At 38.4% G+C, this 26,513-nt stretch overlaps 1 protein-coding gene across 6 annotated transcripts in view; it reads right to left on the reverse strand.

Annotated features, from left to right (window-relative positions):
* The window catches only part of SORCS1 (sortilin related VPS10 domain containing receptor 1), a 554,925-nt gene that overhangs the window by 75,554 nt on the left and 452,858 nt on the right, over positions 1–26,513 (reverse strand). For all 6 annotated transcript variants that reach the window (XM_025151802.3, XM_025151799.3, XM_025151797.3 and 3 more), the window contains 2 exons: positions 21,144–21,217; positions 6,655–6,719 (listed from right to left, as the gene is read on the reverse strand). In XM_025151802.3, coding sequence (XP_025007570.1) covers positions 6,655–6,719; positions 21,144–21,217 — 139 coding nt within the window. The remainder of the gene's footprint in view (positions 1–6,654; positions 6,720–21,143; positions 21,218–26,513) is intronic.

Genomic DNA, 26,513 nt, shown 5'->3' on the forward strand with positions numbered 1-26,513 from the left:
CTGAATCCCTTTTATCACAAAGGACAGCCCTTCACAGCTGACCCCACATTCTCTCTATTATAAGATCAGACTTCTGTTTCTCACCTTGTTTCTATTTTTTGTAATCCACCACCATTGTTTTCTTCTACAGGCACGCTATCTCTCTCAAAGACACTAAAAGCAGTGTCATCTTGCATCTCATGCCTATGGCTTACCTGTCCTGCGAACACACGGAGGTAGCAAGATGCATGCTGCTGGGAGAAGCCATCAAAGAAGATTAAAGAATCTCATCTACCAGAGATTTTAAAGAGCAGGACAGGCTGACATCTGTTAGAGGTGACTGAGGCTTTTTCAATCCTGTATTAATGGAGGAACTGGGACTGTGTCTATTTCTGCTGGGAACACCTGAGTCTGTGCAGCAGCAATCGTCCCATTGATGAAGATTTACTAAGGCAATTCCTGTGAACTTTTACAGTGCAATTCTCCATGGCTTCAATTCTAAAATGCCAGTAATAACTACTAAAGGGCAGAGCTCTGAAATTGCTTAAGCTAATCTCCCACACAGCCAAACCATGAGATGTGCACACCAAGAATATCCCCCTCTGCTATGGGGAAGCAGAAAGAAAGGTTTCTTGCAGTATTTGGATCCCTCATTTTTCCTAAGGGAATTTTTGTTGTGCTCACATTAACTCAAGGATTTTGTTTCGACGTCTGATTCTCATGGACATTTTATGTGATTCCATTGCCAGAGCTTTGTAATTTAGCATTAATTAATGTCAATTAATGTATTCAGTTGCTAAGCTGTGGAATTAATTTCATTAGTTTTCCCGCACAGATGTTTTCCCTGCCATAGGTAATTAGGACATTATGCTTTTCATTTCCAGAACCCTCACCTCCAACAACAGCTGCTGTTTTTAATATACAACAGAGCCACACTGTGCCTGACGAGAAGAATATAACAAGTCCTAGCTCTTATCCTCCCCCAGCACTTTGATTTAGACAGTTTTAGACACCTAGAGTAGGATTCTTCTCTGGAAATGGCAGCTACTTCTGAAGAGGATGCAAAGAAACGTAGTACACAAGAATGGAGGAGACGTCTTATAAGGAAAACCTCTGACAAAATTAATCTGTGTCATCGGTGAAAGATGCTAACATGCAGTGGGAACTGAGAGCCAGAGGGCCCCTGTGCCATGAGTTGTTTCAAGTCTTTTCTGTTCAGCTCAAGCTCCACGCTAATATGTTCTCAAGGGGAATACATTCCAGAAACACATTCTTGGCCTAGCTGGTGGAGATGGAAGATTGTTGGTGGCTACAGGAGGTTGGCAAGCCTCAACAAAAATACAAAGAGGAGTAACAAATTCCTTCATGAAGCAGAGTAAGAATTTCTTCAGGACACTTTGTTCCAGAATGTTATTTTGGTTGACAGCTCAAGCCTTACCACTCACTTCTTTCCAATCTAAGCTTGTATGGGTGTTTTTGGGAAACTTAGATCACAGGGACAGCCAGAGAAAAAATTCACTGTACTACAGCAAACATATTCCTCCTGCTTTTTATTTTCTTTTCTAATTGAACTGAGGAATACGTGCTATTCTCTACAAACAAATCCACTAATGACACATCAGGAGTCTATGTAAAGAGCATCCATACAATAGACAACTTGTTTGTCTTCCAGACTTACTATGGACTACCCCTTATTCATTACTGAGCAACTTAAACATTATTGATAGTTTCTGTTTTTGAAGGTTGACTGACATCCTTTAACTAATAAACCATATGAACATGGTAGTAACATATCTCACTGAAGGCCCATCTCCAGCAAGTGACTAATAAGAGAAACCTTGAAAAGATTATAAGAATTTGTTCAGGTACTTTGGCATTTAAGGCAAACCTTCAGTATCCACAACCTCCAGTGGGAACAAATTCCACTATTTAACTGTTCTCTCATACTGTAATGTTCCCACCCACTTTTGCTGATGAAACACACAGAATGACTGTTCTTTATCTATTCCCATCTGGTGTGAATGTTGATTTGTGAAACATTTATAATATGGTGATACACTCACAACTCTCCAGGACTCAGCAACTGTAAAGCAATTATCAGTAATGAAGATCACTGAAATGGTCCAGTCCATTTACTAACTGGCTCACAAATCTATTTTTGTCCTACTATTCCCTCTTCTTCATTGCAAGTCATAGTCTAGACTCTTTCTTTGAATGAGCAAGTATATCTTTTGCCATTTCTATCATGAGGATACAATTAGAGAAACTAATGCATTTCATTCTCTAAGATAAATAGTAATCATCAGCTGTGGTAGGAAAAATAAAATAAAACCATTGCACAGTTTTAGGGAACTGGGAATTAATTCATCACCTCAGCTATATTAGAAAAGGCCTGTGAAACTAGGTTGCCAATTTTTTTTTTTCCACAACAGTCCTTATTTTGCTCTTCCTCGCAATGTGCTGTGAAAATGTAAATTAAAGTCCTAGCACAGTTTTGTGATTCAGATACCACTGGCAAGATGCTCAGTCACTGCTGATCAGCAAGCAGAGCATGCCAGCTGACCCCAGGTGAGGTCTTGGTCTTGCCTGCATTCACAGCAGTGCCTAAATTAGCTTTTATTAAGAAAAGCTGCTATGTATATCAGAAAAGCAAAGGAAATATAACTTCTTAAATATCAGAAACTCTAAATTTTTGGCAGAACATTAGGGACATATGCTTTATATAAAATTAAAAACTTGATACTTGTAATAATTTGCAATTCATCCTACATAAGCAAACGTGAGTCTCATAAATTAACACTTGTTTGTTGTTTTTTTTTTTTTCTTTTACCTGTATCTATGGAAAATCTTAGACATCCTCTAAGCCAGCTTTGCCTTTTTCTGGAGGGAGCCAATAAGTACACAGTTAATCTCCAAATGCCTTGTAGAAATCCATCTTTCAAATTCTCACCAACAGTTTGGATTCCTTGATAGAGATCACCCAGAAAAAATTACATTCTCATGTCCATTAGCCTGAATCGAGCCTTAGTGAGATAACTCTCCCTAACTCAAAACAGATAAAAACCATGAATTAAGGATACTTCTGTGCCCTTCTTCAAAAACAAACAAGCAAACAGACAAATAAAATGCGTAGAATCTGTAATCCATTAAGATTATACACCTTCTGAAAGCACTCAAATTGCATTTGAGTAAACATGGATATAACTTCCACCAGTCACTCTGGCTGCTGACTATGGCAGTGAATACAACAAAGAGAAGCTTATCATGTGGCTAAGAACTGTGGGGGATTAGATGTCTTACTGGGGTGGTGACCTGAAACCAAGGAAAAAAATCACAATTCCTGCTGACTTTTACAGCATGGTCTGATGCTGTTCCAAAATCAAAGCAGAACACCAGGGACACCCAAGCATACAAATGGAAATGTGAGATAAGGTTCATTGGAACTTCTTCCAATTCAAAAAAAAAATCAGGTTTACCCACTGTACTTTCAAGCCCAGCTTGACTAGGATTGGGCCTGAAGCCTTTGAAAAATTAACAGAGTCATCCCTTCTTGTCTCAGACATCTGATGAGATAAAAATTTGTCTGATGCATTCCAAGATTTATACAGCAGGTTTAAAAACACCAATGGCAATGACTAGCCCTGCTAATCTGCCTCCATCAATACAACTAAATCGAACAGTCTGTACTCTGTTTGTTTAGTAATACCTGTTGCCTAGTTTGATGAGCTAATGTGTTCAGAACGAGCCCACATTTTTCTGGATCATGAGAAAGAAGAAAATAAAGGAGAATGTGAGTGCGGCTACAACACTGCTAGCCAGATCCTCATCAAGTGTAAATCAACGTGCCACTAAAGTTACACTGATTTATGCCTGCTAAGAGATTCCTATTTTGGCTCCTGTAAACCTTTTACATTATGTATATAAATACAATAAATAAAACGCACAGACAAGCTGTAATCAGCAGAGTTAGAGAGTTATTGATATTCTAGCAGGGAAAGCCCAATACTAAGGTTGCTGTGGATAGATGTTCTCAGACAACCCTCTCACAAGGAGATGGGCTAACACCATACTTTGCTGGCATTCTCTCACCTACAGCTGTAATTGTACTACTCAGCTTCTGCTGGAAAATATGCCAGCACAAGAATGAGGCTGTTTTCCTATTTGAACTGAAATAAACAGGTTTTTGTTCAGCCCTTATATTTCTACTCCAGAGTCTTTTATTTTATTGTATGTATTGTGTGGCTGTTTCCACATCACCTCCTTTCTTTCTTACTCTCTTCCCTGCCTTGTTTTCACAAGTCTACCTCCTCAAATGTAATCTCTTTCTTGAATTTTTATACTTGGTTCACTCTCAAAAGAGATCTTCTAAACAAAATATAAATAAGTAAATGCAGGAGCATAAAATAAATAAAATAAGCAAAGAATATTTGCCATCTGTCCTGATCTTTAAAAAATATAACCTTATCACTTCTGCACACTTTATCCCATTACCCCACCAGCAGAAATATACCAGCTTCATTCCAGAGAGAGGTTTGCTCATCAGTTGGAGGTTCACGATTACTTTGCTCAGGAGAGGGGGACTGATTTAGTACCATAAGGCTCTAGTATACAAGAAAGGTGAATACATGAAATCTGTCATAGTAACTAGAGTAATTGACCATGTTTATACTCTCTCAGCCTGCTTCAAAGTCCTGTGACTTGGAATGCTAACAAATGTCTTCTGGCAAAAAATGCAGCGATATGTTCCAAGGTTACTGCTTCAAGCTGCCCACTGTAGGCCTCTGACAGTGACCTGTGCTTCCTAGAAGAACTGACAAAACAGAGCATGCACTTACTGAATATCAAACATCTTATACTTCCAATGAGCCTCTTGACTCATGAGCAGAAATTTCAGCCAAACGGCTGGTTTGCAAGGGAGGTCGCCAACAGCTGAAATTTGGAAGCCACAGCTAGATTTATATTAGTAGTTTTGTTGTTGACTAAATAGAGAAATTTTAAGTTGTCCTGCCTCCCAACTAAACCAAAATAAGTGCACCCAATCAGTCACTTGAGCTTGACTGATGAGCAGTAACTTCAGTAATGTGCCTGACTCCTCATCAAGGACAGTTTCATCTACCTATGTTTTAGTTTCCACCCTAAGATCTATACTAACCATACTAACCTGTTAAGCACTCAAGGAATCTTCTACGGAATTGTGCTATAGCTGTGCAAAATGTATTTACTGGAGGCTAAGAACTCAAAGAACACTTTTTCATGGTATTTCCAGTGGGGCGCCTTCTCTGTGCAGCGTGAGACAAATATCCCTCAAAAGCATCACCAGAATATAGCTCCTTAAACACTGATTAGAGGGGTCTGTCTCAGTGACTTCAAATTCCCAAAGTCTTTGTAACAGTATTTTTTTTTTTTCTGCTGAATTAGATGCTGTCCTATTAGAATATTTCATTCTCATTTAGCTTGTCGTGAGAAATAGAAAGTTTCACGTCCCCAGCCTTGCCACTGTGTTCAGGTAAGCGAGGCTGAGAGGAGAAATAATAACCAGAGAACACAAATGATAAAAAATAGAGATAATAAATTCTTTCACTTATACTAATCTTGCATATCCCAAAATGGAAAGAACTTTAAAACTTTATGATTTCTATCACAACTGTTTCTTTTCAAAATTCATCTTCCAAAAAATTCTCTTTCATGCTGAATTTCAATGAGTTAAAAAACTGATTACTTACAGTTACTTTTTCAGACAGTTTCTAAGTTTCCAATGAGAAACATACATTTTAAGTAACACCACTGAATTTGAGGGTACAATTCAGGGGAGAATTTGATCCTCTTTTAAATGAATTAACTGACTGCATCATTAATAGTAACATATTGGAAATGGCACAAACTTGCTTGTTATGTTGCAGTAAAGTTGCTACTACAGAGGAAACAATAGGAAATGACAATGACACAGTTCATGGCAGCCAAGCTTTTAGTGTGACGCCTGAGGCAGTCCAGTGCTGTGGAAAAGAAATCCATGGAGAAAGGTCTGCAAAGGCAGGGGAGCTGAAAGAAAAGGCTTGAGGAAGCATGGGTGAGAAGAGGAAAAGACAGAGGGTGGCTTGAGGTGCCTGAGAGAATTCGTAGCCAATTAGGAGAACAATCTGGCATTGCAGGTAAAGGTAGTTGCTAGAATGGAGAAAAGCACTTTGAGAGGCAAAACAAAGAGGGAGAACAGCTGATGAAAGTGAAGGACAATGACAAGTAGTAACAGTGAATAATGCATTTAGGTTGGTAAAAAGGCTTCTAATGCAAGAGAAATGAGGTGTTTTCAAAGGTAGTACCTAAGGCAGAGTATCCCTGGTCAATTGAAATGGTTCAGTAAAGCTATGTTCAAGGAGATACTATGTCGATTATTGTGTGAAACAACAAGTAGATAGGCTCTGTGACACAGAAATCTCTCTTTTATAAACAAAAATCACATAGGAAAAAAAGAATACTATTTCAATTACTTTTTATCACATATTCTTCCTTACTATATTCTCAGCTCTTTTCACAGGCTCTTAATGCTACATAGACTGCTCTTCTGACAGATGTGCCTTAGACAAGTGAACCACTAAAAGCTCAGATCTCCATCATGGTGTATTTACAAGCATTTAGGGGCAGTTCAGAATACAAGTCTTTGGAAGGTGATGTACTTACGACCATCCACTGTCTTTGCCTCCAGGTGCACAAGATCTGGCTCTCTACCAGACACCATCATAGACCTGCAAGAGGCAGATTGATTCAAATATGTTAAAACAAATACCTTGGGCGATGTCTGAGACATTCATTTCACATGATTCTGTTTAGATGGATCCAAACTCATACTCACAATTGAAAGCCATTCATTTTTAAACAATTTTGGAGTTTCAGCTAAAATAAACTTGAGAATTTGAAAAACATTCAACTTTTCAGCAAATTGATACCATTACACTTATCAGTTCTTTATTTCCGACTCCTTGATTCAATTCTATTCTCCACTTGGAGACTTGTTTCTCTTTGCATTGACATCTGACCTTCTGATGCATCCTCTGGTTTGTTTGGTAGGTTATACTTCATCTCAGGGTGGGATACAGCATACTTGGATTGATGGGATAATAGTGTTTGCCAGCATACTAATTATAGCTGTTCCTTTATATTGGACATTTTATGCACACTTGCTTAATTGACACTCTTAATGATCAATATTCACTCATTAATTAAGAAATTAAAAAAAACTCATTTCATTCTGAGACATTTTATCACTTCTGATCTAATAAAAACAGTTCCATTAAAAAAAGAAATGTATGACTGGCTCATAAAGTGACTGTTTGTTCACCCTGAATTAACAAGCAACAACAAAGACATTGAACATTGCAAACAAGGAGTATCTGAACTCAGGCTTTGCTTTCTTTACCAGCGCCACTGACCTTGACAACTTGCTAGTAGATGTATAAATTGTACAGTCCAAATGGTCGCTACTTCGATGCACAGCCAGAATTTTTGCATTACTGGCTGCAAGTATTTAACAATTCCATTGTAAAGTACCCTCAGCAGCAACTCTGAAAATCAGTCTTGTTTCTGGTCTTGTCCCTGTCAGCCAAAGGATCATCCTATATTAAGGCCAAGGGTTAAACAGCCAGTTCCATGTTAGCTGCTTGACCTCCAAGCTAATAGATGCGTGAGGGAAGAGAAAGATTCGTTCCCATTGATAGACAAATTAGATGCTGATCTGTTCAAAGCCTCATTATTTTTCAGGAAATCAAAAGTGAGATTCAAACAGTGATTTAGACCTTAATTCAGTTCCCACTAACTGCAATCAGAGGCAGCCCCAGCCCTTAATCATCATGCACATTAACCAATAACCATTACATAACTGTTAACAGTAACAAGACTATTTGTGTCCTGATTAATCCTTAGCTTACTGACAAAATGTGTAACAATTCTTTAGCTAGAAAAGCTTTGGATTTTGTTTTGTTTGGGTACTGGAAAGATTCAGAAAAGTCTCTGAGTCAGCATGGATTTCACCCTGTCTTCATTTTCAAAAGCCCTTATGGGAAGGTCTTCTCCTAAGCATTCGATTTATATTTAAAATCCCTACTTCTTGATAACTGACACCAGGTGGGTGGGAAAGGAGTACCTTCCTAGGCTATTTTTCCTTTACCTGCCATCATCAGCAGAATTAGGGTCAAAATGCTAGGACTGTTGTTTACAAATTCTGCTCAGGATGGATAGATGCAGGTGAAAAACAGCCCTAAAAATGCATAAGGATTAAGTTTATAATTTGGCTTATCTTCTTTTCATCCTTGTTTATTAGGCTTTAAGCACACCTAGAACTGGGCTATTCCAGAAGCTCCTCCTCCTGACCCAACACAGCTCCAGTGAGGATGTGAACTCTTCAAAGAAGAAAGGATTGTATTTCAGGGACCTGAATATTTTGTCTCTTCAGAGACGTGAAACAATGATATTCATACAGCAAAGATCTTGTTGCCCTGATTAAACCCTGGGAGCTTGCAGTCAGGTACTTTAAGTGCTTCCTCCTCTTTTCTGACCCCAAGAAACACCTCTATTGCATCCTTTATGGTGAAGACAGCAAAAAAACGAATGAGGTATGTCTCACTGACAGACGGAAAGTGATTGTCCTTGCTGTTTTCACTTCTAAAATGAGCCATAGTTTACATCAAACTCTTAAATGTCTTAACGGTAGTATATAAATATCTGAACCCACCAAGCCCAGAAACTTAGAAGGCGACAGCATTAGTGACCTGCATACTACTCCACCTCATGCTAGGACAGCCAGTATTAAGATTACAGAAGTTTCAGCTCCAGGCAGAATTAAGTCATCAATTATCCCAAGGATGGGCAGGACAAGGATGGCTAAAATATGACTCATGATAAACATTATTCTTTTACTCAAGGGCTTCATTTTTTAATTTTGATGTTGCCTAGCTCCCTACAAATCAGAAGTGGAATGAGACTAAGCAGAAAGCTATGGCCCAGGGAAGCTAAGGCAGTTTCTTAAGTCATACAAGACACGTGAGGTGCAGATAAGAATTATATCAAGGTCTCCTTACCTGTTATTTGACAGAATACACACTCCATTGCTTTGATATAACTGGCCAAATTTACTTGCAGCAGCATAAGGTCACAGTCTGACCCGTGCATGACAACATGGGCCTGACAATAATGATAACAAATTATAATCAGCTGCAAAGGATAGGTGAATTACAAATACTTATCTTTTCAAGTGAGTGTTAGCTGTACACAGTTGGCATCTGGGAACATACTACCCACATCTAGATTCTGCTAAGGGACTACTGTTCAGAAAATTGTAAATGTCACATTTTCTCATATCATGCTGTCTTATTCCATGGTAGTCCTATGATATTTCCCTATGTATCCCTTCATTCTACCTGAAAAATCACATAAATATGCACCGTACCTGGTCATACTCTATAGACCTCTGAACCAGTCACACTCAAATGTTTTTGTAGGCAGTTAGGAGAAAGCGGCAGTTTTGCACTGTGGTTCATCTGAACTGTGTTAGGAGTTCATTTCACAAGAAGTCAAACCATCTCCGAATGGATTGTTTCTTACTATTGAGTATAACATGTCTGGATACCTACACGATCAAATAAGTGTCTCAAAAAAGATAACGTAGCAGACCTGGAGCATGTTTATTAACTAAATTTTAAAAATTGGAGTGTAGCATGGGCTGTAAGTAAAGGGAACAGACAAAAAGCATCCTTGGTAGGCAAGGACAACAAACTTCTAAAAGCCTGAGTATCATTAAGTAATGGTGTTAAGCCCATGGCATCAGTATGAAACACAACAAATAAACCTAATTTATTATAAGGAAATTGCAGTCCTGATTGATGACTGGATATGAAAGTTCTTCTACCAAAAATCACACGATCAATAAATACAAACTTACACATGGAAAAAGAGAACTACATGCCCTAGATAACTCCAAAGCCTCAAAGTTGGGGTCTATAACTTGAGGTGAGTGCCCATTCTACTTCAGTATCTTTTGTCAGTGCAACCAGGTCAACATGGATTTCACGAGTTAAAGAAGGAAAAGTGCTGTGGATTTAACAGCCTATAAAACAAACACCCTGCAAAGAACACGGATACAGGTGAGCAACACTCTAGGACCAATCAGTTACTAATTTCCTTTCATATATTTCTCCGAAAATAAACAGCACAAACCTTGCCATGCCCTGTTCTAAGCAACTGCTTTTGTAGCTATGCTGGTAACACTTTGTTCTTTTTCAATTCTGTTCTTTTCTTTCAGCATCCATTCTCAGAGATCTATCAATCACACATACAGTCACAAACTTTTCTCCTCTTCCCTTTACGTTTTCATTTCATGATAAAATAATGGCATGCCCCTTGCTCATTCCTTTAATCCTCCCTGAAACTTCAGAATACCAGGGATATGCCAGCAACACCTTCTGCTGAGCAGTACCTATTGTATTTTTCCAATTATCTTTTAGTGTTTTGTTGATATAACTGTCTGGATGTTTGGGGGAGGGCAGAAAAAGAGAAAAAAAGAAAGAAAAGAGACAAAGAGAAGGTTTAAAAAGCCAAAAGGAACATAAGTTACCCTACTGTCTTTACAGAAGATGCTCACATTATGCAACATGTAATATTCTCCCAGTCCTATTACAAAGTTGCTTCCTAAAATTTTAATTCCCTTCAAGCTTGCTAAGTAGCCATCTGCATTTGAGAGCTTCACAGATCAATACCAGTGTCTGCAGCACAGTAATTGCTGTGAATGCAGATTCTACATCCAACCATGAAATGCAGCACAAGGGAAAGACCCAGAATCATCTTCTGATTTAGAACGAGACTGAAAATAAAAAAGCAGTCTGGCAGTGCACATGGCAGAGCAAATGCTAGCTGGCACATTTCTGTAGTGACCTACCTCTTACCATCTCTCTGTCTAACTTATCACTAAAATCTTAGTTCCGAAGCCTCACAGATCTTCAGAGTCACAGAAACTGCCTAGGGAGTTTGTGGTATCTCCTCCCTGGAGGTCTTTGAAAGCCATCTGGATGTGGTCCTGGGCAAACTGCTCTGGGTGGCCATGCATTAGCAGAGAACTGGAACAGAGGGACCCAGGGGTCCCTTCCAACCTAAACTATTCCATGATCCTATGAGATATAATAAAGACCTTTTTATCCTGCATTCCTTCTAGATTTTTATTCACTTTTATGGGAAAAAGCAATTATTTATGGATATTAGGAAAAGATGAAGCTTGTAAGGCCATCAGACCACTCAGAACTGCAGAAGGGCATCACTGTGAGGAGAGCAAAAACTTCCAAATGGGGTATTCTTAATTTCAAATTACCAGTTTTCACAAAGAATTCAAAGCTCCAGGCTGTATAGACTTTCCATCTCATGAGCTTGTGTATCCTGAAAAGTAGCTTCATATGTCTCTGATACTGGATGCTTGATTTCAGACAGAGCCACACCATATCTGAGACTATATGCAAAGTAAATTTGACGGCAAAATTTTCATACATTATTTCTATTAAAGACGCCCACAGTAGACAAGATCATTGGTAATTTAAGCTAAGAAATTTGAGACTTTTTTAGAGGAGCTGCAAAAAAGGAAGAAAAAAGGCCCAGAATGAAGGGCTAGAAGAACAGAAATTCTATCGCCTTTGCACAAACAGAACCACTTGTAAGAGTGCAAATGTGGTTCATTCTTTTTATGGGGACTGAGATCTTACACAGATTTCTAGTGTCTCAGAAGAAATGAACAAGCACATAATCAGGACTAATCAGGACTCCTATGACTATCCCTCACTTTCTCTTTAAGAAAAAAGCATGATTTGTTCATGAAGCACAGGATGGCTAGATAGCTGACAAAATTAGCATAACTCTACTAAGGTGAGCAGAATGAGAGCCATGCAGTTTTGGCTATTTTGAGCTTATCAGCACTGACTAAACATAAGTTAGAAGAGGTTGTCAAACAGTGCCACTCAGAAAGTTGACACACAGCATAGAAAACACAGTTTCATCCCTCAGTCATTATAAAAGCTTATTTGCCTATATGCCCTCTCTTCCCCTCATGACAACTTGTTCCTAATCCTCTTTCTGGCTGTTAGAGAACACGCTCTCAGAGATCCTTGTGCCAAAGTTGTCTTATGAACATAAATATTCTATCAAGATTTATCCTGTCACAATAGAGCCATAAAGTTGCACTGTTCAGCACATGATAATGGCTTTGTAATTCAATTATTGGAAGAATTTGCCTTCAGGGATTTGTCTTCCTTTAGCCTCAGCTCTTGTATGAATCCCTTTATCGTAAATCTTGCCAGTGCAAAACCAGCTCCCTCACTGCCTCTGGGACACATGCTGTCACTTCATGTTAAAAAATTTGACAGCTTATTCCAAATTGTTGAACGGCAGGTTTTTGTTTTTAAGGCCAGAGTGCAAATAGCAACATCAGATGATGTTTGTACAGTCCTTGGTAGCATCAATTTTACTAGTTTCACTGATGCTCCTATACCACTCTAAATCTTAATTGCCATTCATAAAAATAGTAATGTGTAGTCCTGAACAGAGAGCTTTTTGTCCAGAGATACTTGACAATCAACCTTTAAGTAACCTTCCCTGCATGCAACTGATTTGCTCAAGATCTATGGAAAAGTACAAGACGAGTAGAACAAGTCAGAAAAAGGGGTTGAGGAAAATTTTTGGCCTCAGCTTTACAGATCAACTCCTCTGATTAGTCAAGAGCAGAGAGACCTCACTGATTTGACCAAGATCACACAGTTGTTATGTGGCACAGATAAAAATAGTGCGCAGTCCTTCAGGCTCCTTTTTCTTTTACTACAAAATTCACTCCGTGAGGACTTTGCTGATACTCTCTGTTCCTTTTTCACTCAATGAAAAAAAACTCCCCAGGGAGTTTAGTAAGGCAGTGAATTCTTGTGGTTTCTTTACTACCTATTATGTGAAGTTTTACAGATTTTACTATTTCTTAAATATTCTCTAAAGAATGGTTTCTAGCTTTTACATCTCTTAACCATTTTATTCTCCTGATTTGTTTTAGAAACAAAGTGCTAGATTCCATACAGATGTAAATCAGCACTTATTTCTTTATCCTTGGCCAATAAATTTCCTCTAATCATCATCTAATTAGATTTTCCCTTCTGTACCTCTGCACTATTTTTCCATCATCATCCAATTAGACGAAATGCTCTAATTTTGTGTAATTCAACTGGCAGCCACTGGGCCAAATCCATCCTATGGTTCTTGACTTTGTCACCTTTCCTCTAGAGGGGATGGGAGATAAAAGTGCAGTGACTAAAGTCCAACCAGGCAGACTCTTCCTAGTTATGTCATTCTGCAACACTGACCTGGAAAACCAGATAGCTGTTGCTGTTAACACCAAAATAAATGGTTGTGAGCTTTCAGTGAGGTAAGCATTCACTGTTAGTAACACAAAGGCACAAGGAACGTCTTAAAATCTGAATTTGATGTAAATGAACAAAACTTAGCTACCAGAAACAGATCGTGATTTTAAGACTCTCCTGTCTACATCTGTCTCATGTATTGCAGGACAGCAGCATCACCTTCCTAAGAATTGGCTTGAAGAGATGCAAGAGGAGGAAGGTACTCTCCAATTATAGCTTCTGAACTCAGCTCCCTGATATCAGGCACTAAATCTCCCTGATTTACTGTTTGTTTTCTGGTACAGTCTAATAGGATCATGGCTTCCCACTGTGTTAAGATGTGTCTCTGGCATCCTGTAGTGCTGTGGCCCAGTCAGGATGCTCTGGAGGAGGTCAGGGAGTCATTTACAGCAAGTGTCAAGTCAACTCTTCTTAGAGAATATGCTTCTCATTAACCATACAACATAAAATAGCACTGAAATCTTTCTGACATACACCCAGACAAATCCACAGCTAGATTCACTATGTAATTGTCTCAATCCCTTCATGTGCTGCCCTTTATAGACATATCCAGAGCAACCAGCTTTTTGGTCCAGCACCTGTTGAAAATTGACTAGTTTCAGAGTTATAAGTATTGCAGACTTCTGGCACTGAGGAACGCCCAAAAAACAGATTTGAAACAGGTATACTAATGGCTGTCAACATCTGTACATCTTCAGTAAGGGAAACATGAAGAACTGGGGAAAAGCTAAAGTGTATGGGAACCTTCCCTCATTTAAAAATATCTTTTGATAATTTTTGTTTTTTTTAAAGATAAATTAGTTGAAATTGCAATAACAAATCACACCAACCTGTGTATCAATCAGAATATGCTGGTTCAGTCCCAAAGGCTTACTCAGGTGGAATATACCTCTTCTTCTCCATCCTCCCTATTCACAACTGAAGGACAAAACTCTAAAGCAAGGAGGGAGCAAAGTCTGATAAGTGGGCAAGGTGGTATTCAGTGATGAATTTTAGGATTACATTCAAGTTTTTTTTTAATCCTATCTACGGAGTTCCCACAATAATCAAATAGGGTGAAGAATGCTTTTCCCCCCCCCTCACAAAATGGAACTATGCCAAACCAAGGTTTTGAGACTGAGGAGTTGTATTTTTCTCCGACTAATCCTGAATTGAGTAACAAGTTTTCTCAAGAGACTATCGGGACCAGAGGATCTGATTATAATAGACTCAGAGGCCCAGAGTTTTATCAGTACCCTGCTGCATGATTTCAGTTAATTTTCTCATCCTTGTCCAAAGAAGAAACTTATGTATTTTGGGTCTCAGTTTCTTAAGAACCAAGACTTATAATAAATCCAAAGAATCTAAATGAGCTTTTAACAGCAACAGAAAGAGGATGCTGCATGCTTTTTTTTTTTTCTTTTTCTTTCCTTGCTGATTCAAACGGGTCTGGCAGGGCTGTACATATCTGCAAGCCAGACAGGAATAAAATCCTGATTCCCTGGATAAATCTGAGAGATTTCAGCCTTCACTTGTAGCAAAAAGGTAGAGCTATATGAGGGTCAAAGCATCTGGGAACTGTAAGCATAGGTTTTCATTAAATCCTTTGAAATACCACTGGGATCTTTGGTGAACATTGCCAACAGAGAATATGCTTTTTTTTCTTGCAGCCTGCCTGGACAGGATATTATGCTGACCTTCCTGGTGAAAAAACTGTAAGCATCTAGGGTAATGAATGGTGACCATGTGCTCTAACATGTTGTTCATCATCAGTAGTGTTAATAGCAGCACAAGCATGGAATGGACAAAGGAAAGAGACGTTTGCAAATGCATTCTTCATTCTGGTACCTGACAGTATTGCTAGCCTGCAGCCCACCTGTAACTTTAGGCTGGCAGCCATGAAACTACCAAAAAATATTAGCGAGGCAGTTACTTAATTCAGATCCCCTGAAATCTGTCGTGGGTCCCTCCATGATGCACCTGTCTGGCATGTGCTCATCTCAACAATGTTTCAGCTATAAAATAATATGTATTTCCTTATTCAACTTTTTTAGTACGGTCCAATTCATCAGGTATGGCTTTTGTGTTAGATTAAGCAGATGATTTTCTGGCCAGGCTGTCACAATGCCCTTTGATTGGCATCTTCCCTGTCAGCCGCCAGCAGTTGCTCTGCCGTGATTAAAAGGTCTTGTTTAGCAATACACAGCATCATCCGTAAACAGCCCAAACACCGTGTCATTTAAATTGCTTCAGCCCACCTGGGTAGGTGTGCAAATTTCGCCAAGGCAAAATCTGACAAGAAACCAGGGACAGTTTGCCTGGCTTGCTCCAACCGCTTGAATATAATGGAGTTTTTAATAGGGCTTTGACACATTTTTTTCCCCTTGATTTTCAGCTCTTTCAGCTACTACAATGAATGCAGTCAGACCTTTTAAAATATATTTTCCACCCAACTCTGGAAAAGAAAAGATATATGCTGTATAATTCTACTCTAAAGATTATCTTTCTTTCCCGTTGCTCATAAAAGAAACACATACACAGTCCTATCTACTCATCTGTCCTCCCAGCTGCTTACGGGTTTATCTTTGCCTACCTTTCAGTGTGTATGCATATCTTTGTATTGTTTGAATGGAAGGCTTGGTTAGCTGTTTTTTTGTTTGTTTGTTTTTAAATGATCTTTGCATTCCTTTTCTCCACTCTCCCATACCCAGAAAAACACAAGATGGAGCGGAGACACAGCAACACCTTTTCCCAAACTGACATATCTCCCATAAAGTCATTAGGGAACCATTAATATCATGGATGCACAATCCTATTGAAAATCAGATGTACAACGATCTCCATGTTTGTACAGTACATGAAAATCCCAAGCAGTACTTTTTGTCTGATCACAACAGTCAGATTCTTGAAGCATGGACTGAATCTTCTTTTGTATTTCTCCCACCTGCTTGTCTGTGTGCAGTACCCAAATATGAAAAGAAATTAACTGCAGTGATGCGTTTAATGATTATAACTTTTTATGATTTACTAGCTGAATTTTTCCATTGTTCCCTCTATGCTTCTTTGTAAGACATTTTTATTATTTTCCTTTCTTTCTCTAAATTTTTCAAGGGTAGGGACTGATCAGAATTAGCTGAGAATCTTTTCAGAAGATGTTTCAATTCAAAAAATATGTTCTGCAGACATTTTAATGAGCTTTTTAATCAGTTATTTTATTTTTGTAAGGCCAGCATGATATTTTGATTATTAAAAAAAATCTGACTGGATGTATGACTTAATGAAAGGACTTAAAATAAAATTTCCAAATTTTAATGAGTAATTTTGCTTGTATATGTTGGCCATAGCAAACTACTCACACTTTGACTAGGCATTTTGAAGCCACTGGTCCTGAATATGTGGATTTGCAAGTTACACGGTATCATTGCTGAACTTTGACTGGATGAGAGGACCACATAGAGCAGGAAAAAAGTAAAGTAGTTCCTAATATGATTGATGCAACAATTGTGCTCGTGTTTGCGTTCACTACAAAACATAGTCTTTGCCAGCAAAATTCCAGGAATGTATGCAGAAAATCAACAAAGATTATAAAAATGAACTCAGACGCATTAAGATAAAGCATTTATCTAACATCTATTGCACTCTCTGCTCCTAATACCAATCACATTAGTAAGCAGTATGCTATCAACATTAAACCATATACATTAACTTGCTGTTTACTCACTGAACTAATATTGCTTAGAATACTCCTTCCTAGCAATTAGAGTGTTTTCATGCGGCACAGTTCGAGAATAACCAAGCACCTTGCTAACTTTCATGTATTTTTCTGTCGCAGTACATTTAACACCAAAATAACAAGAACCAACCAAAGAAATAATAAAAAGTATAAAAAATGTGGATAGAGTGCAGAAATGCAGTATCTTTGAGGTGAACTGCAGTGTGTACGCTTTAATGCTTCCATCAAGCACGTAGAGTTGAGTGCGTTATGCTTTCCTCAGTATACCACTTTCACATATCTAGATTATGCAGAGGGACATGTGATAAGATACCCTAATTAAAGCAACAATTAGAAATGACAATTTTACTACAGCCCTTCACTAAAGACTGCCCAACACACTTTATTTTAAAGGTTTATCTGTTCATCTCTTTCTCACACTCCAGATACATTTCTCCATAATCTCTTTCATCGCACCTGCAGATGTCAGAGCATCACTTACAGCTGAGGGTAGAAGAATAAAAGAGGGGATGAGCTCTGAAGGAACAAAGATCCCATTTTCATGTTAATGATTCCTTTTAATGAAATAGATGATGGAAGAACACAAAACACCTGTGAGCTACAAAGAGCAGAGTTGTCTCTACATAGAGCTTTTTCTCATAGCTATGCAGTAGGCATCGGCAGATTACTTTAATGATCTTCAGAGGTTTAAATTTCTCTAGAGTGGTAGTAGGAGAGAATGTTTCACAGAGCAACCAAAAGTTAAGTGAATAGTAAAGAAAATTCTCTTGGAAGCAGATGTAAGATGTTAAATGTTTCTCTGGCAGCACTTGCAGCAGTCTTTTTAAAACTAAAACTAGCAAGCCCACTGCTGATTATTCAAAAGACTTAGAGTGAATCATAGAATCCTTAGAGTTGGAAGGGACCCTTAAATGCCATCTGGTCCAACTCCCCTGCAAAGAGAGACATCTGCAGCTCCATCAGGTGCTCAGAGTCTCATCCAGCCTGATCTCAAGTGTCTCCAGGGACAGGGAATACACCACCCCTCTAGACAACCTGTGCCAGTGCCTCATCACCTTTACTGTAAAAAACTTCTTCCTTTTATCCAATCTAAATCTCCCCTTATTCTGTCACAACAAGCCCCACTAAGAAGTCTGTCCTCTTCTTTCTTAACCCTCCACTCAAGATACTGAAAGGTCACTCTGAGGTCTCCCTGGAGCCTCCTCTTCTCCAGGCTGAATGGCCCCAAGCTCTCTCAGCCTGCCCTCATAGGGCAGATGTTCCATCCCTTGGATCATCTTTGCAGTCTTACTCTGGACAGAGTGACCCACAAACTACCTGGTAAACCAATATAACAGAATAAAATGCAAATAGAAATATCAGCAAGAAATCAAGAGAATGCATCTTTGCATCAACTATTCAAATTATTTTAGATGGAACCCCCTCCAGATGTTCCTTCCTTCCAGTAAATGAAGCCTTCCTTAGATAATGGAATATAGCCTTCATTCTCTACAGAGAATATAAAGCCATCATTCTCTGAGCAACACAGTTGTGTCCTGGTGGATCCCTTCAAATCCATTTGATTTAGAAAAAGGATCAGGAACAGGAGAGAGAGTCCCTGAATGCTTATTTCCTTGGAAATTTGTGACTTTGAGACATTTTCCTTTACTATTCGTTTCTGCCCTCAAGAATAACTGGAAGTCAGTATTATGCCTTCAGTCTGATAAAACTCTGCATATCATAATAATTTCTCAAAAAACAATTATGAGGCACCGAGTCACGCTTTACCAAACCTATTCAAGAGCTCTGCCTATACAGATATTGCTGTAGAATTCTGGATTTTAGCTGCTCATCTGCACCCTCTTATGTCCCAGTTCCCTTTCATTTTCTTTGCATGGAGGGTCAACAGTGGCTACAGTATGAGTGCAAAGGGCTGCCCTTCTGATTCAGAACTTCAGTGACTGCTGCGTAGAAAAGCCATGTTGCTCTCAATTACACATCTGTTTTCTATTGTGGATGTTTATGAGGCCTGGCAGTGGCCATATAATTGGAGCTGGTTTTATTTTCCAAGGCAATTATGACCCCAGTAAATAATCCAGAACAGGATTTAACACTGTCTCTATAAGCTACATTATTTTTAATTTTGATAGTAGAATTATAGTTTAGTTTACACTGAGGTATATTATCTAAGGGACAGTTTGTTCAAGGTGAAAATACAGAGTTGCAGTTTCATGTTTTGTTTATGGCTATAGGGAATTAGATGGGTGGTTGGAACATCTTTTCATCTATTCAGCTTCTTGTTTGCCTTTGAAGCTCCAGGTCTTCTCTTATTTGTAAGGTTCTAAGGGGCCTTCAAACGTCTGAGCTCCACAAAAAGGAAAAAATGATCATTTTCATCATTATTCTTATTTCAGGCATCTATCTGCTCAATTTATGATAAACCATTACTGTAACTAATGATGGGACACTTCAAAAGGTTTGGAGTGAAGAGCATGACGCAGAGATCCAGGAACAGGGACAATCATTCCCTTTCTCTCCTTCTCTGACCTTCCTCAGCCAGTACAATTTTGTTGGCTTTCTCAGCAACTGGATCACCCAGTTTCTAAGACTTTCCACTTCTATTAGCCCAGAAATATCAAAACATGTAGACAGGCTGTGTTTGTATCTGACACTTAGAAACCCTGTTAGCAGCCCCATAGGAATAAAATAGGGGTGACATAAATACATGAATACAAACACAGAAAAACAAGCCTAAGTTTAAAATGGATTACAGCTTGCAAAAGCCTCAGCTAATACAGATTCTGAGAAAGAATTAAAAATCAGGAGCAGCAAACAATATCTTTGATCTATATCCTTTGCAAACCAAATATTAATTCAGCTTTGAAGTAAATTTGACCTAGAGCTCTTACTTCTTTCAGAAATTAAAAGAAAATATTTGACCAAACCACTTCTAATTCTTAGTATGTTCAAAACCTAAGGAACAGGCACAAACTTATAGTTTAGTAGTCACCTATTGGGATTTCACTTTAATCATCTGATTCATCTCATACTGATTTCAAAGCGACTGTTTTGTCCAAAGGTTTTATTTTAAAGTCCAGATTCACAGGACAAGAGCCAATATCTGCTCACAAGTGAACTTCCACCTTCAGATAGAGCTGGCAAGAACTCTTGGAGATTGATGTCAGCATAAGCAAAAAGAGGAATAAGCCTAAATACAACAGTTAAACTTCAATTTTGGTTTAGTCTAAAACAACCATATTTGCAAGAAAATAGAGCAGTGTCTCCTTGATTCCTCAACTTTCACCCATATGTGCAGCGAAGATTAGAGCTTGTACCAGTGACAAAGAGCTATGAAATTTCTTCCAAGTAACCCTGGCACCAAACTCCCAAATGTTTCACCACTGCTGTAACTGATTGACATTCAAAGATTCAGTAACAGGACTTATGCAATGCAGCTGATCCACAAAGCTTGAACGCAGTCTGGAAATCTTGGCACAGCAGCCTAGAAGCAATATTACAAAGTGATTTAAGCTCAAAGTGAAGAACTGTGTGTGCCTGCTTCAGTGGTCATCAACTTGCTCATTTTCAGGGATTGAACTAGGTCTAACAGCAGTTAAAAGCATAACATCAGTCACCAGAGCTGGTGATGTTCACTGTCACCCATGGCAGAAATGCTATTGTCTTCAGAGACTTCAAGACTTCATTCTGAAGTGCAAGCAAGCTTATGCTGAATTTAGTTAAGTTTCAACCCAAAAAGTTCACAGGAAATTGCAGAACTCTCCCCTCCCCAATCAATGCTTTCTTCAGATGCAGAATATTTCAGTTGTGCATCATTCTTAGATCAAAGACCCTACTTTCAAGTGCTATTTAAACACAGAACAGCAGGAATAATGCCCCTTTCATGCCAGTTCAAAGTTAATCCCAGCAAGAAGAGACTGATAGTGATGCAGACTGCATTCAGCCACACTGCCTTCAAGCTTTCATTTCAAGATCTCTGTATACATGGGGAAATTCTGTCTGGGAAAAGAGGAAGAGGGGTTTGCTCTTACCAGTAGAACCTGTTTGGTGCAACTCCTTCATGAAGAAGCAGCCATCTTCTGCCAAACTCCACTGAGCTGAATAACTGGGGATGAAAAAAAAACAACAGTCAAGAACCACTGTAAAACTCAATGACAATAGAGAAATCAGTCTGAAGGCCTGAAGAAGCCTTCTGAGACAGGAAGCCCAGGTTTTTCTTCCTCCAGTCTCAAAAGGATATGTCTGGGACAGCTAAAAAGCATCTGCAGTGATTTTTAGGGTAGAAACAATACTGAACTGGGTAACATAGGACACAGCTGCTGTTACCTTAGGGATCACAACATAGTGAAAACTCAATCTAGTTCATTCTGGCACTCTCAGGTAACAAAATAATGCAGTGTGAGAAGCCTGCTATGTTAAACTTGTCATGGACACCAGATGTGGAACATAACACAAAACTTTGATATCCTAACCTAGCTCTGACAACAGATACACAGACTTGCCTTCCTTGATGTTGTGTCAGAAGGTCAATCTCTTCCTAGTTACCAGTCACCATCTTCAGAGAAGTTTTTCAACATAGAACACAAGAAGTACCCTAACACATCCAGATTTTGCATGCAGGACTGGCCGAGTTGAAATAGCACAAATAACTTGTACCACGGAAACCTGCAATTCTCACTTTGCTCCTGCAAGCAATGTGACACAGCCTTCTAGCCTGATTACACAAACTATAACCAAATCCATCAATCACATCAGAAAATCTTTCAACAATAAATACCAAGTAAGACTGAGAAAGGTCAGCAAAAAAAGGCACATACAGGTATTATAAATATTTGGTATGTCTTTGTGGAATAATATACAAATGTGACTTTTATAGAGCACTTAACAAACAGCTGCTCTCCATAAATGCTGCTATCAGATAATTCTCAGAAGAACAGCAGAGGATCATTTGGGTTCTGTTTTTCTTTGCTTTATTTTATTTCACTTTTTTCACATAGAAGCACAGAGAGGCAATCAGCCCTATATTTTTTTCTTGCAAACTCATTCATTTCCCCTCCTTCTCTTGTCTGACAGACATGGTCAATTTCTTCTGTGAAAGGAGCTGTTGACACCTTTTCTTGACTTCAAATTAGAGATTTTTCTAAAAATGCAAGCAATCTGAATCTTTATGTGCAATTTTTGATTGATTTTTTTGGAACATGTAGTGGCACTGAATTGGGATAAGACAAGGATGGAAGCCCGAGAGAATCACTGAGGAGACAAGCCGATATTAAAGCTTTGAGTTGATCCAAAAGATGATTTGAATGGATTTTAAAAAATATGAGACCAGGACTTAAGAAAACTTGAGATCCACTTTTTATTCTGCATTACACTGCCATCACAAATCACTACATCCCTCGGGTTCTCTTCTCTAAAACCTTGGAATAACATCGAGAAACTAATGACATCTGTAACAGCTGTTTCATGAAAAGTATACTGTACATATGTCTAAATATACTATAAAGCGTTAAAAGCTGGTTATTCACCTCTTTTTTCTCATCTCACTTTATTCTTGAATATTGACAAAGAAGAGACAGGGAAGAAAGGAGGGGGAATAGAAAATAACCAGGTCAGGCAAAGGAAACACAGTTTAGTTTTTCAAATGGAATTGCACAGTAACCTTTTGAAATTTTAGCGGTGAATCTCTAACTTTTCATTAACTATAAATATATTTTTATTTGAAACGTTAAGATTCACTAACCCTAACAATTTCAGAAGAAACATCATTTATCTTCTAGGACACTTAACAATAAATTTTTAAAAGTGTTCTAAGGTCACCTGATTAAGAGTATTACTATTACTGGATGTATTCATTCCCCCTTCACATCCAAACTCCATTTCTAGATCTGCTTTCATGATTGCATAATACAAACTAATATAAGATCACAAAGTTACAGTTATCTGTCTTACTGATACCAGTATTTTCCCTTTTATGGCAAAGTGATTTCTTCCATGCCAAGTAATAGTCTTCATAGTATAGAGTAATTTAAACTTTAATAAAGTTGATATCATCTCACAGTAAAACTTCCTTTAATTAAGAACAAAGATCAATACGAAAAACTCAGTAAACACTTCTGCGCTTCCAGACCTGATATAAGTGGGAAGCAAGATTTCCAGGGACACTGATGCTCTCAGACAGCTGGAACCATCACAGTAAGTGTTGTTTTTCTCCCTTTATATCCCGCACCCTATTCTCTCTCTAGTTCCCCTGAGAACAACTTTCAGAAAGTTACCACCTGTTAGAATTTGTCACTGATAGTAACAATATCCTAGAATAATTTATCATGGCCAGCAGAAGCTTCATTTGTTCTTGTATAGTATCCTCCTTCATGCCTACAACCTCAGTGCAGTACCAAGTTGTTGAACATTCCCACCACCCCAGCTCCCACCGGCTCTTTCAGCGAAAGTATTTGGAGGGGCTGTTCATTTGGCACATATGTGATTTCTATGGCAGAGAGGAGCAGAGATGCTGCACTGTACTCAGAAAAACCTGTTTTCTCTGTGTGCCCTGAACAAGAGACGTGAGTCAGGCAAAAAGGAGACAAATGCAAGACTTGTGTTTGTTTCAAAGGGAGGAAAGAGATACAGCAATTCTACTGTGTCAGTATTTTCCTCTCGTAATAGAAGTCAGAACCCAGTGAGCTGGGAAAAGTATATGAGAAAAGGAAATCGCTCTCAAAGGGAACTATCAGATCCCTGGGAATTCATGCCCAAAGCTCTTATTGTCTTTGACGAGACACTTTAATAACCAGACTTTAGAAGCTTTTACTCCTTTGCCCTTATCTCAGTACCAATCTTAGCCTTCACTGATTCACAGCAGCATCAATGTACTTTCAGAAAAAGGGGAATTCCCCATATTAGGTGTCACCTCCAACAAAAGGGAAAATGTTCTTTACATTAAGGATATTTTTTTCCAGATACTTTATTTTAAGTATCATTCAGCTTAGCCTGAGTTTATTTAGGTAGACCGGGAGAAGAAAAAAAAATATTTGGAGGCTAAGTTTTTGTCAAGTACCAGATGTGATACAGCAGGGAATATTTTTTCCCTATTGAGCAGTCATAGTGCTTGTCTGGATATTTTTTAAACACAACATCATATTTTGTTGTTGTTATAAAAGCTCTTTCTCTCCTGGGATGATTTCTGACAGGCTCATGTGTGCAGTCCCTTTGGAGATGACATTTTATTTTCTTTGGCAAGGACTGCTGTCTGATGACAATTTTCATTAGGAGACACAAATTAGATAATGCTCTCTGCTACAACTCTTATTTCAACCACAAATAAAAAACGAACCTACCACAATTTCAGTGTATGTTTTCAGCTCAGAGCCAAGTAGTGATGCGACGTTTCTGTTTTCACTAAGACAAAACCATTATAAAGTACAAATCTTATACTGATCTCTCAGATTTGACCCTTCTTCACTGGGGAATAAAACTCTTCTTACTTCCTCTTCTCTTTTGTAGTTGTACCTCCTACACACGTCCTCTTGCAGTCAGATTTCTAAGCTCTTTAGAGTAGAAATCGTCTATTGTGGTATGCATTTACGCAACACAAAGATTCCTGGGGCTCTCATTAGCTATAATAATACAGGGAAATTGTAAGTGAAGGTATGTGTAAGGAAAAGGTTTCCCTATAATAGGTACTTCTGTAAAAGGTTCCACTATTCAGAATGGTGAAAATTAGACTGTTTTCTCATATTGTCATAGATTATTTCTAATATATTTTTCAGCCACCAAGCAGCTTATCAACCTAGGATTTCAGGCAATTCTGCATACATTTACTTACCTCAAACAAATTACAAAAATAACCATCCTTACACTAAAGCGAATCAAAGCAAATCTCTAAAATTCATTTTCTTAAAAATTGGGGAAATCAGACATTGTCTAGCTGAACACATGGCAGAGTTTTAAACTGCAAAAGCAATAAGGGCCCATTCAAACCAGAGAACATCTGTTCTAATGGAAACATTAAATCTATGTGAGAAAAAGACAGAGCTCAAGAGCTGGCAAAGCCAGTGTTAGGGTGGTATGAATTTGATCCAGGTAATGAAACATTTTCTTTACTGTCAGATTACAGAGGAATTACTGAATTAGATTAGAATGAAGTTCAATTTCACTACCATCTCCTTTTGGATACAGCCTTCAAAAGATGCTTGGAAAACCAAAATAATTGCATATTCACAAACTATGTATATCCAACAGTTCCTCTAACTATGGTCTCAAACTCCATCAATCCTTGGCTCAGGGACTTTCTGAGTGAGAGGTTGTATTTGTCTTTAATATTTCTCAGTACTTTTTGTCTTTTAAGTTCTTCTCTTCTCTGTGTTCTTTTCTATTCTTTCAGCACCCATGGAATACCATGGTAAGCAAGGAGCTCCACAACCTAACACAGCATGAAGAATCACCACTTCTTGCTTGCTTTGAGTCTGTTGTGGTAGTCTCAAGTATAATAAATCATCAGTCCTTCCCCCACATTTAGGGAGTTAAAACAAATTACGCTGAGAAGTCATCTCTTTCCCAAATCTTCCAACAGACTTAAATGGCTTTGTACTTCCTTGTACTACTTCACGCGTCTTTTAAAAACTACAAAATACATAGCTAAAAATATGAGATTTGAAGGGAAATGTTTTCTAGGCATCAAACAAATTTGATTTGTGTTGATGATGGTATGAGATTCTAACCTACAGGACCCTACTTTGTCTATTTAGATCTGACAGAACTACAAACTTAAAAACTTCTGACATTAACTCACATCTCTAGCACAAACACAATAAGCTGTTAGCAGTTCCATGAAATACTACATCTGGCTGAGCTTGGGAGATGTACTTTAACAAAATTGTATTCCAAAACACCTGTTTCCCTCATGAACACTGAATTTTCCCTGAGATCTTCCCAGCCAAAAAATGTGGCTCTTATGAAGTGGCTGAATTAATTTTATTTTGGCTGTTCAACCTGATGGTTAACAAAGCACATCATCAAACAGATGTCACTAGCAAATGCAAATTTGCATTTAAGAAAGAAGCCCTTATCCCCACCAATTAGCAATGAATTCTGTGCTTCCCAGAGCTACCTTTATGCTCACTGAACTCACCATACCAAAGATACTCGAAGTAATCTATATATCATGTAAGACATCAAAGAAACAGTTACTCATTTAACACCTGACGCTGAAAGTCAGGTTTCATATACCATGTACTGAGAATCTGAATGACCCACCAATTCTGGTAAAATATCATTTGAAGGGTCACTATGTCAGTCAAGACCTATCATCTGTTCTCAACAAAGTTTTCCCAGTCAAAGCATGGAGTCTGTCATGGCCTCCGATTCATTTAACCTACCTACAAAATATGGCTGCAGATTTGATT

Source organism: Gallus gallus, chromosome 6, assembly GCF_016699485.2.
Source record: "Gallus gallus isolate bGalGal1 chromosome 6, bGalGal1.mat.broiler.GRCg7b, whole genome shotgun sequence".
Classification (NCBI taxonomy): domain Eukaryota; kingdom Metazoa; phylum Chordata; class Aves; order Galliformes; family Phasianidae; genus Gallus; species Gallus gallus.